Source organism: Echiichthys vipera (genome assembly GCF_963691815.1).
Source record: "Echiichthys vipera genome assembly, chromosome: 17".
Lineage (NCBI taxonomy): Eukaryota > Metazoa > Chordata > Actinopteri > Perciformes > Trachinidae > Echiichthys > Echiichthys vipera.
Genome location: NC_139842.1, coordinates 17487127 through 17500078, shown reverse-complemented (window position 1 = coordinate 17500078; position 12952 = coordinate 17487127). Strand labels below are relative to the sequence as shown.

Below are 12952 nucleotides of genomic sequence, written 5' to 3'. Positions count from 1 at the left end.
GAGCTCTTTTCTGAAGAAAAAACTAAGGCAGATCACCAAAGACAGAGCAGCCGTCTTGAACAGACTTCTTAGTGAATCGTTTCTATATGTTCCTGCAGACCACATTGGAAGCTCGTTTTCAAATAAAACCTCAAAAGCAGAAATCCCATAGTGCTCCTCAAACACATCAAAAGCTTTGATCAATCATCACCCAGAGAGCACACGAAAGCAAAACACAACATCAAGCCACTCAAATGTGAACCATGCAGGGAGCTCCTCAGCAGACTAGATTTCACATCCCTTTCTGTTGACAATCAGTCTGGTTCACCAACATAAGAGTGTGGCTGCGATGCGGGCTGCAGTGAAACAGGATCCTGCAGGAAGAAACTCAAAGGGGAAAGAGTGAGAGACACGGAGAGAGAAAGAGAGAGAGAATGGAGGCAACAGTGCGCCGCTCTGCTCTGTCTCCAATCAACTTGACATGTGCGACTTGTGTCTACGTCTCTGTTGGAAACCCAGCACGCCAATTTCAACATGCAGTGTTGTTAGGAGTGGCAGGCAGGATGTGGGTGGAACCGGCCAGAAATAAAAGAAAAAAGAGAGAGAAGATGAAGGACACGGTTTTATTAACACCACTGTTTAGATATATTAAAAGCAAAAAAATGCCATTTTATTTGATTAGCAAGAAAGAGAACCATATAACCACTGAGCAAACTTTACAGCTTCACCGCATCAACATCCCATCACGTTATAAGCCTTCATAACTTCTCTTTTATTCAAGGTTCCCTTTCCTCTTTATTAAGGCTATCCAGCCTGACTTGTGTTCATACTGGGAGCCCAACCAAATCATTTGCCCTTCTCCTGATCTGGTGCCTCAACCTGACACACTGTATCAGGTTATGTTGCGTGTATCCAAATGTGTGTGTGTGTGTGTGTGTGTGTGTGTATGCGCCTGTGTGTTAATGGAGAATGGAGAATCATGTGTCATCTCCTGGAAAGATGGAAAGAGAAGGAAAGAGGAGGGGGAAAAGAAAGAGACTGAAAGAGGAGAGTTTATATAAGTGAATCAAGGAGAATATTGTTGCTTTCTTTCTCATTGAATGACAAAAAGGTAATCGCAGACAATACGTTGGTGACGCTCCTACTGCTTTTCTGAGGTTTATGCTGATATGCTCTTCGTACTGGATTCAGCTCTTTCAGAAACCATACATGGAGGGAGGACTTTTCTCTTTTTCACTTTACTAGCGTGGGCTGAGTGAGTGAGCTCTAAAAATAAAACACATGTTCCTCCAGGTCTGTGGGAGAAGGGGCCCCCAGCGTATTGTTTTGGGATATGGGGGAGGACACAGAGGATCCGGCCTAGAGAGAGATACTGCAGAGTGGATTTAGACAGAGGGATAGCAGAGGGGGCTGGGCTGCTGTACTTGAAGAAAAGAGTTGAGAAAATATTATCTCTTGAATATGTGCAAGCTCTTTTGTAATATATACATGTCAACAGGAAAGGAAATTGATTCTATTCAGTTACGCAAATAGCCTTCTTTCCTGTAACCATTGGAGGGTGAATTGTGGGGCAGTGTGTTTGTGTGTGTGTGTGTGTGTGTGTGTGTGTGTGTGTGTGTGTGTGTGTGTGTGTGTGTGTGTGTGTGTGTGTGTGTGTGTGTGTGTGTGTGTGTGTGTTACTTGAAAGTGTATCTTAAGTGTATCCTGGATGGGGTGAGGGGTGGTCATGATTACTATCCATAATGCTGAGTACACTCCAGCTGAAAAGGTGCATCCATGAGCCTCTTTTATTGATTTACAAAGCCCTCGAGGAACCAGTAGGGATAAGGGTTAAAAGTATCCAAAGGGGCAGGGTGCTTATGCTAAGTGTGCTAAGAGCTCTTCTTGGTGAGGAACGAGTTAAAGCCAGCTGACTGAGATGTGTGGGGGGAGTTTGCATAGAGCAGAGAAGGGGAAATGAAGGGATATTAAGGGAGAAATAAGCATGAGCGCCGAGGGGGCTGGATATATCACGTGTCTGGATTTAGCACCAGTCCCCCTACCTCCTACTGCTGTATCTTTGTAGACTGTTCAGCAAAGTGGAAGGGGGAAGATGGGGGGAGGAGTATGTGTATGTGCATGTGTGTGTGTGTGTGTGTGTGTGTGTGTGTGTGCAAGAAAAGCAAGAGAAAGAGAGCAAAGTATGATAAAGAATAAGATACGCAGAAAAGAATAAGAAAGCATGAACACTGGGGGTGATTACTGATATGACACTATCAAATCTAATCTACTTCAGATTTTTAAAGTTAGGCTGTACAGTAATATTCACTCACTATGGGAAGATTGCTTTCAAGTAAGTAAGGTGTAACACTTCAAATGTCTACAATGCAAACATCATTGCACTCTCCACTCAACAGTGAAAGTCCATAAGAATATAATGTCAATATTTACAGTGATACCCAGTGGTGAAAAGTAACTAAATACATTACTCAATACTGTTTACTATGAAAGTACATTTTTATGGTTCATTTCTTGCTATTTCTAGATTTCAAAGGTATATATTGTACTTTTTTAAACTCTTTTTCACATTTATTTAACGGTGATAGGCTACAAGTCATTTTTTAGATCAACATTGACATATAAAGTTTATAAACACATGATCAGTTCATATAATATGATGCATTTTTCTTTATTAAGCAACCCAATAAGTAAAGTAACCAGCTACAGCATTAAAGTACTGCTTTTAATGCATTGATAATAATTATTATCCAGTAATATAATAACAAAATAACACTGACAGGGGACATTCTGCACAATGACTTGGCCACTTTTACTTTAGATACTTGAAAAATACTTCTGTACTTTGGTTGAAATATAATTTTAACGGACTTGTAATGTGCTGTAGTGTTGTTACTTTTACTTAAATAAATGATCTGATACTTCTCCCACCATGAAGTGTGAGTGTGAGTGCATGCATGTATGCGTACAATGGTACTACGACTATGACTGATGCATTATACTTGCGGAGCAGATGGGTGTGCTTAATGACTGCTATGCTAAAATCATGATAGATCCATACAAATTGTATACCTTGCCATGTGTGTATGTGTATTCTAATTGCATAACATTTCTGAATTGTGTAATTTTGGTATATGTAACTGTGATTTACCAATATTATAGCATGATAAGACTAAGGAGATTCAAAACACAAAGCATAATATAAGTCTCTACACTCAGTATTGAGTCTAATTCCCTGTGTGAATATCACAGCAGTGATTTAAAAAATACTCTCACTAACAGACAGCAGTTAAATGAGTATTGCTGTGGACATCAGGTGTTCTGGATGATTTGATTACTATCGTTTACCAAAGGACATGTGACGCTTCGTCAGTGGAGGGGCGTGTGGGGTGGACGCGTCATCCCGAGGAGTGTCTGTGTTCAGCCAATCACAATCCAGACGTGAGGTCGATGGGCGTGGCCTCCCCTCCCACACTATCTTGTCCCAGCTGCAACACGCTTTTGTTCAAACTCCAAGTCAGACAGTCGGTCCATTACTGAGGTGCACGGTTTACGTTTACTCACCAAATGGGTTTATTAAAACGCTGGCAACAGTGTCTCTTTAGTCAAGCGCGTTCAACTTCATGTTTGTAACCCACAGAGCCACTTCTGGAAACTAAATTTGTTTTGGTGGCACTTTGCTCGTGTGAGGTTGTTCAGCAAGGTGTCCTGAGTCGCGAGCGAGTCCTGGAAGAAGGGAGGACTTTCTTTTAACCGGTTCTCTGTTGGTTTTGCTGGAGTATGGCTGCTGTCATGTACAGTTAGTTACAGGACATAAGGGAGAGCGTAGGCTTATGCTACCCTTCATCCTCCTCGCTGGATATCTATGGAGAGGGAGTCCTGTATGCTCTCACGCAGCTCTTGGAGTTACTTGCGACCGAGACAGCACCGTGAATGTTGAGTTCACCGACCTGGATAGCAGAAGACGACACACTTAACCTCATTTGAATGCCTGTGCAAGGAGTTTGCTGGTTTCTGTGCTGCAGGCAGGGCTTCAATTTGCTCGGACGGGAATATGGGGAGAAAGAGGAGGAAGAGTCTTTTGAATTGCGCAACAAGGAGGACTTGACTTCCAATGGACGGGTAAAAAGTCTCCACCTGCACCACACTACAACTCCTGTGCATAAATACTTTACATGCTCAGTTCATGGCATAGCCTACCTTTACTGAATATAAAGACTTTTAAAATGTCAAGCAATGGCTCTTAAAACTAGCACATTATACCTTGAAGATTTCAAAAAGCAGACTCAGCTTCAGGTGCATCATTTCAGTTTTCTGCAAACACACACTTCTGGATCTTGAAATGAACATAAGGCTACTTTTGAAAAGTAAATATGGATTGGAACTTTAAGTCACAACCTTTGTTTTAAGGTTGCCCAGATAGTGTTCAGATGGTTGTTAACTCTGTTGTGGGAATGATCAACTTGTTCAATGCAAGCCTCTGTGACAGATGCAGGATAGAGAATGTGCTGCTGCTGTTGCTGCTGCTGGCCTGGTTTGCACAGTCTTGGAGGCTTGAGCAACATTGAGCAATCTCACACACACACACACACACACACACACACACACACACACACACACACACACACACACACACACACACACACACACACACACACACATACACACACACACACACTGATACAAGCTGTAAAACTCAGTGTGTTGAAGTGATCCTGTGTGTTGGCCACCGTCTGCTCAATTGCAAGACTGCGGCCTTGTCTTCTCTGTAATGTTAGTCATCTGATCAGGCACAGAGAGTTCAGCATTGTCCACCCACTTGTGAGGGGGCATTGTTGCCTTGAATCAAGGTAGGCTCTATCTGTATGACCCAACGTACAGCTCTTTATGTACAGTATCTTAGAAAAATCCCCCCTGATATACTTATTGGGTCTGTGCACTTTTCATCACATCAGACTCAGAATGTTCTCATACACTGTTTTGCCTTTTCAATCTTTATATAATGTGTTATATTGTATAACATGTGTAGGTGCTAAAAGCATGGTCTGGTGTTAGATAAAGTAATACCACCTAGAGCCACCACTTGCATATTCTGTTTATCTATTTACTGGCCTTTTTGACTGCTTGCAACCAACCACAGCGATTTGCATAAAAACGTTGGGAACAGATAAGTTTTACAGTTAGTCTAGTCTAGAGTCTAATGCCTCATTTCCACTGCATGGTTGGGTTTTGCTCGACTCAACTCACTTTTTTGTTTTCTACTCCTGCCATAGCGCAGCCTGCCGCATTAAACTGCCTTGATATAATTTTCAACGTGACACTTGCTGAATTCTTTCATCAGCAATCAAGCGTAGAAAAGTCTGCATGTCTGCTGTAGTGTTTGCAGTTTGCAGCGTGGTTCTGTGGGCTGCATTTTTAACAAATAAAATGTGGTGGCCGCTATAGAGTTTAACAGATATAGCGCCCCACTATTTGAATGACTCTGGTTAGGGAAGTGGTTTTCCCATTCAATTACTCCAGTGACGTTTCAGAAAGTCTTTTCATATCAAGAGTTTGAAGCATGGACTCAAGCTGGTCAACTACGAGGTGAATTGCGACCATAAAACGTTTAATTTGACACAAAAACACATTTTGAAACGTGAAGAAAAGCCATCATCTCATAATCTCATAGCTCGTGGTAAATCTACCTTTGATGGTTAAGACATCATAAATAAGTCAGTGTGGTCTATACCTACTCTTTATGTAAATTGTCTTGAGATAACTTTTGTCATGATTTGATACTATAAATACAATTGTATTGAAATTGGATTAAAAATCGAACTCCTGTCTCAGAATATTAATGGGATTTTAATTTCCAGACCCTCACTGTTGAGCTCTATTAGCCCGGCTATTTAAAAATGGCTGGTTTGTACAGGCTGTCCCATGTAGCGCAACTGACGATTCTAACAATAATTCCCTGACCAATCATTGGTCTACAGTGTTGTAACTCCACTGAGTTGAGTAGAGCCGTGTCGTACCATGCAGTGGAAATGCAGCATAACTGTACCAGGAGCTATCAGATAAGAGCAACATCTGTTACTCAGGGGTATCCAGAGAGGTGTTGGTGTGTAGCGCTTTTTCTTGGCAAACATCCCTGTCTTGGTAATGATGTACCATCTGCCTGGCTATTGGCAGTCAAAGGAACCCAACTTTACTCCATATTCACGATCCATACAAGCTCATAAACATGTCCCAAAGGAGACGCCTGATGGCTTTTTAAAGTGAAGTGCAGAGATCTATTTTTCCTGTAACTTCCCTTGATCCCTCATTTAAATGCAACCTATACGCTCCATCTGCAGAACTGTGCTCCTCTGGGGGGCCTGGGTGCAACGTTGATTTATTGAATTGTTGATGTTTTGTTTGAAAAGAACGTAGCTCTATGAGTTGGTGACTTGGATTGAGGGGTAGCATTCTGGCCTACCTTTAATCTCTCTGGAAGATAATTAGCAAAGGATGCTGCTGCATTTAACTATAATGCTGAGGACAATTCAAATATTTGAAATTTGTCTAATTTTCGCACAAGTCCTGAAACAAAGGTGTCTCATCATTTTTGGTACAACCTTATGCACTGCAGTGTAAAAACGACTGATGTAAAGCTCACAATGCTTCTCTGTCTGAGCTGTTTGTACAGTAGTGTTAGAGCACTGATTAGATTCCTGGTTCTATTGATTTCTTGCTCGTAAATATTCATAAATATGAACTGACTAAAATGAATGAGGAGCATTCTCTCTTAATCTATCATGTGGTCAGGCCTGATGAGTTTATCAAATTACTTAGTGGGATAAACCACTTTATTGAGTGGTAAGTGTTTTACCTAGTAACCAGTAATAAGTAAACTGCACTTTTGGACTAAGCAAGTCTAACCAGGTGTTCTGACGTTATTGATTATTGATTCCCTGATGCTTGCAGGTAATTAATCCACTTCCACAAATCCTGTTTCCTCTTGATCTGTGTCACTGGTTCACGCTGGGTATTGTAACTCTGTGTCAATAGTTCACACTGAGCCAATAATTAAAAACACAGCTGAACCACTCTAAGCCAATATCATCAGCTGACCCACTATTAAACAACCCAATTTGTCACTCACCCCACTGCCGCTCCCTTCACAATATACAGATCTAACTGATACTGTTTGGCTTTCCATGGTGTCACCGGAGGGGGTGGGGCAGAGGGTTGAAGATGGCCTACAATGAGTCCCAGGGAAAGCCCCTCAGGGCTACGTTCCAGCGTACCCAGAGAGCTCTGTTTCGTCCGGCGCTTGAGAAGCCACATTTTCAGTGAGCAGATCAGACCTCCCTGGATGTATGTGTGCGTGTCTCTTTTGGGCTTCACAACACTGAAATACTCTGTTTAGTAGGCCTCCGTCCAGCTCGCATGACCACAGTAACCCACAGGTCTGGTGGAGTCTCCCTCGCTCAAGACATCCAAAACCTTCACCACGAGCTCCTGCTGCCAGAGGATGCCACGATGTGTAGCATCCACGGCACCAAAGCCATAGACGACACACTGTTCTTTGCCAGGACTCTTTTTTTCACTGAGGTCGGAATCATGAGTCAGGGCTGACGTTTGTGTAGGCTTTGCCCCTTAAGAGCACAGGTCCATGTCAGAACCGTTTCCCTGCATGTTTACAGTCCTCATTCAAAGAAACTGCTCTCCAACAGCTGCCCAAACAGTCACACTGAGCTGAATGCCTCCAGTGTTTGGACAGCAAGGCACTAATTTTAGGATGGGACATCCGTCATTCTCTCTTCTTTCCATGTTTCCACAGAAACTTTATTAAGTTTTTATGCAACGTGAAGTCACGTTTACCAATAAACTACCACCACAGTGTGTTTAGGCCTGCACAGTTGTAAGTGTGGGCCACAGTACCGCAGTGCATCCTGTTACTTGGAACAAATGGGCACAGTCCAACCTCGCTGAGAGCGGGTCCCATTAACCGTCACTACTGCCCTCTGTCTTCAGAGGTGTCACGGTACGTTGGTTTATATTTGGTTTCCGTTGCGTCTCTGCCTCACCACCTCCAGGCCACACATCTGGTCTTCAGGCCGACACTGGCTGAGCCCAAGCATTTCCTCCTGGTTACTCAGCCTCCCAGGAGAGCTGAAGGGAGAGAGAGTGAGAGAGAAAGAGTAGACTGGGAGCGGAAGTCAGCCACGGAACGAACACATCACGGCATCTTTCCCTCTTTCCCTCCATGCTCTGCTCTATTCTGGAGTGATTCATCCTCTGCCCGTCCAAAGGGAGAGCTTTTGCCAGGGCTCTGCATCGCACGCTATCCTTGTTTCTCATCCCACAGCCCATTAACTCAATTGGAAAGCTATTTTCTGAAAATTGTCACATTTTGTAGAGAATTACTCTAAATATTATAACTTCATCAACCTGACCTATTATGTTATTTATCATTTGATTAGTTTATCGTTAAGTTACAGCTTTGTAATTGTTGATGTGATTAGTATGGATTTGACATTTTCAGTCATGGCTTTCTGTCTGCATTTTCTTCTTTGGGGCTGTTGGCTTGGTTAAACACTTTATGGTGAATGGACAGGGGTAGGGTGTTGCTGGACACACTCTTCCATTCACAAGTCGCTTCCTGAAAATGTTCAGGTATTCTTGCCTGTCTGGTTTCACGTTTACAGTACCTCACTCTAAGTTAAACATTAATCAAATCTCATTATCCAAGCCCTCATCTTTCCCTCATTTGCCAGAGTCCATCTACCTTATAAATATAACACATACTACAAACTAGAACTATAAATTAACAGTATGTGTTTTCTTTGATATTTTAAGCTATCCAAAAGGAACCAATGGATCTTTTTTTTTCAGGGCAAGGGCTATACTTAGCCTGGTTTGCCCAGTAGTAATGTGTGGTGTATGAACTGTGAGGGGCCCAGAACTGACCTGGATAGAGTTTCAGGTAGGCCGACAGGAGCTGGCTCAAGGCTGGGGCTCACAGAGACAACAAGTCAGGCCACAGGGACACACAGTGCTGCGTTGCACACCAAATTGCACACAGGCAAGCACTGATGGGGTTTTCCAAGGTCAAGTTGAGAATCCAAGGGGATGAGTGATGTGAAGGGAAACATCCTCTCCCATCTTCTGCTTAACAGGGGGGTTTTGGAATGAAAAGTTCATTGTTACACCCGTGAAATCTGATTTTACATGTATGCCAGTGGCAGCCTCATTTGTACTCCGTAGAAGCACTGAACCAAGTTTCCATACAAAACTGATGTCCAAGAACTAGGGAGTGTGATTTGATATGAACAGCTGGCTTAGTCATTTGTGTAATATGTGTGGCTGTGTTCATCAATCAATCAACATTAGTACAGCATCATTTTACCACCAAACGTGCTTTTTTGTTTCTTCTATACATCCCCCTCCAGAGACTGGTTTCATCAACAGCCAACTTGTGACACGATAAACTTGTGGATACAAAAGATGAAGGCAACGGTTTCTCTTATGAGTGCAATGTTATTTTTAGGTTAGTAAACCTTCACAAAAAAATTACTGATCTGAATAAAAGGCCTTTTGGGGTTTGCTGGTTGGGGTGGATGCAGCTTTTACACAAATGATTCCTCTGTTCCCCACTCCCACATTAAATGAGCCTGTTTTGCATGCCATATTTCTCCCCAACAGCTCACCCCTTGCAAGTGAAAGCCAAGCATTACAGGAACAGAGCAGCTATGTGCTGAAACTGCCAGGAGAGACTCCATGCTCTACTGTAACATGGCCACTGAAGGCAACCTATTGAGGGATCACTCCAACCTGTTGACTAGTTCTAAGGGCAGGCTACTGTTTGTGTTACATTATCATCTATTTACCCTATTCTCTCTCCTCTATTGACAGAGTCCAGCTGACGTGACTGTTTCTCAACCAACTCGAACAGCCAATGGAACAAATGGGTAAAGTTTTTTTTCTCCCTGATTTCTCTAACCTGAATTTTAGGAAGTAATAGTTCCTTATTTTACTCATATACTTCCTCTGAGTGCTGGGGATTTCTGTACCGGCAGGCACATGTCTAAGCACAGGCTAATCACTTGATTTTCACTTCATCTACAGTATGCCTATAGGTTTTCTCTTTCTTCATGATGCATGTGCCTTACCTCAGATCCACACACATGCTTGCGTGTGTACAAGCAGTGCAGACTCACATGTATATTGATAAATTATCTTGGACGCTCTCAAGCTGTTTTCTTATTCTCCAGACAATGTCCAACAGATCAGGTCTGTAAATTTCCTGTCCTTTCTACATGTAGCACACAACAGGAGATTGTCTGTCTGTGTCAGAAGTGTTCTCACTTACTGGAAATACTCTTTTGGTTTTGGTGGGTAGAGCATGCATGAGGCAGGACATGGCATTTTTTTTTTTTACATTGGCCCTTACTGACATAGGTTCCCGCATCTCTTTTCGGCAAGTCTTTTGTATAAATCACCCTTCTTCTTCACCCTCTGATGTTTTTTTTTTCTGGATTTGTACCAACCGCATAATAGAAACGTCATCATCAGCTGTGTCACACAGGGGCTCAATCAGACATTACACAGACAGGCAGGGTAAAGTCTGTTTAATGTGCCGCCCAGCTGATTTGGGCTTTTCCCTTCACACATACAGCTCCACCAGGCAATGTTTAGATCATTTCAGGCTTTGCAGTGCATGGGTGAAATGGGATTCAGATTATATTTCCAAGCTGCAGTTATAGCTGCTTATAGATAATGCAGCTGTCAGATTTCACTCATTGATGTCATGACTGTTTGCGTGTTCTGCATTCAAAGGTTGGCTTGTTTTTTGGGGCAAATCTGGGTTTTGGGTCGATCTAGATGATTTTGACCAATCACAGGTTAACTCTGTCCAGTTTTCAGATCAACAAATCCAATCACTTTGTTAATTTTAAGGCTGAATACTCAAACTGCCCATTACAAGGAACCACTATACATGTCACGGATAATGAAATTCAAATGGTCATGTGGTTGACAAGAGAATGCTAGTACCAATGAAAGGAGTGATTCATGGAGGGCTGGATCTAGACTATTAGTGCAGGGCTGTGATCTCAGACAGTGATGTAGCCAGCTCTGCTCCACTCTGTCTCTGGCATCTTGCCCTTATCATCCCCCTTCCCTTCTTCCATCATCCACAATCTCAACTGTACATCTGCCGACTCACAGGCAATGAGTCACAAAGCTCGACTTGTAGGCCTATCATCCACCACAAATGAATAGACGCGGGTCTGCAGCAAGTCTCCGCAACAGAGCTGCATCAGGAAGTGGGTAAGGGAGCTGAAGTTGTGACATTTTATTGCAGTGATATGGGACATGCCATCTCTTGAGGCTTGAGGGAAAGAAGGATGGTAAGAAGTAAGGAGGGTGGCAGGCTAACTGGACTGGGTGACTCAGTCCTACCTCAGCAGCACTCCCAGAAGAGGTGTGGCTCGGATGTGTGTGCGTGTGTGTGTGTGTGTCACTTCTACATTGTAGTGGAAGTGGCCCCAGGCCACACGGCATAATTAACTACTGGTTTTGAAGGGAGTGTGTTAAAAGTCTGGCTGTAATCATCACACTGAGTGCAGAGATTAGAGAGTGTAGTGCGTGGTCATTACCTGGCCAATGACTGGACACACCCAGAAGTTCAGCTGTGGGGGGGAATTCTAATGTGGCAATGGTGCCATATTCTAATGTAACAGGCAGGGCACCTCTGGTTTACTTTGTACTTTTACTGAGCTGTTGAATTGAACTGGCCAGAAGGAGCCATTAATCTGAACTATTAGTTAGAATCATGGCTGAGATGTGATCATGATGAATTGGAGGGATTTATGTTTGTCCTACTAGGCCGAGGTTAATTTGGTAATGCTCAGACAATTCATCATGCTGGCTGATGTGGTTAGGGAGGGAGATAGGCCAGACTCCATTGAAACAGAGTGCTGGGTACAGACGTGTATCTGATTGTGGGCCATTTGATGTTTCTCCCAGAATACCTGGTTATAATGGAGCATTAACAATGTATTTATGTACACTTTATGTGAACATACATACATTAAAACTCTCAGTTTTGAAAATACTATAATTTGTGTGTGTTATGCATTTTAAGCCTTTTAACAGGATTTATATTACACAGACATAGCTGCAGGGCACATGTACAGTTAACTCCATTCATTATCAGTGTTTTTATCTGATAAAGTTTGAGTTAAACAGACACAATGAGATCACAACATCCTGTATCACTCAATCTTACACAGAAAAGGCTGGTGAACATTTTCGGTGACAAGGTCAAATATATTTTTAAATATACAGTCTATGATATGTACAGAGATTTCTTTTACAAGATATATTTTATAACAGTGATAACTGAAATTAAACTGAATCAATTTCAAGAGACCAGACTTTGCTTTGAGAAGTAAACTGACATGGTTTTCCATTCTGTCATTTGTGAATCCAGAAACTCCCGCCTGCAGTTTGAATAATAATAACCACATATCAAACATACCATGATACAGTGTATTACTATGTTGTAACTCAGGACAGCAAAGCTCTTGACTGATGTGTTACTGCAGGATGTGATCTGGAGAGGCTGGGAACAAAGTTTCCAAATGATAATATTGTGCTGTTTGGCCTATGTCAGGAGACCTGTAATAGAATTGCTGTGTGTTTGCACTGACCTCTCGCAGTTGCAGACCCCTTACTGAGGGTGTGGGTGATGGACATATCTCTGCAGGCAGACTGTGTGTGTCTCCCCTGTCTGTTTCTCAGTCATCACAAAGTGCCAAGCAGCTTGCTCCCTCCTGCTGTGCCCACACTCAAATCTGTCATCATCACTATTTTTTTCATCCCCTCTTAACTGACTCTCACATTCATTCTTATAGCTAAGGCAAAGAACAGTGTACAGATTGTGCCAGAAAGAAAAGTGGACACTTGGGGACTTCTCCATCTCTCTTTCTCACCATTTCACTTT

At 42.6% G+C, this 12952-nt stretch overlaps 1 protein-coding gene across 1 annotated transcript in view; it reads left to right on the top strand.

Annotated features, from left to right (window-relative positions):
* Positions 1–3517: 3517 nt before the first annotated feature.
* plekhh3 (pleckstrin homology, MyTH4 and FERM domain containing H3) overlaps positions 3518–12952 on the top strand; it is a 31081-nt gene continuing 21646 nt past the window's right edge. The window contains exons 1-2 of the mRNA XM_083932015.1: positions 3518–4098; positions 9859–9914. Of these exons, the coding sequence (XP_083788141.1) occupies positions 3964–4098; positions 9859–9914 (191 nt within the window). The 5' untranslated portion in view covers positions 3518–3963. The remainder of the gene's footprint in view (positions 4099–9858; positions 9915–12952) is intronic.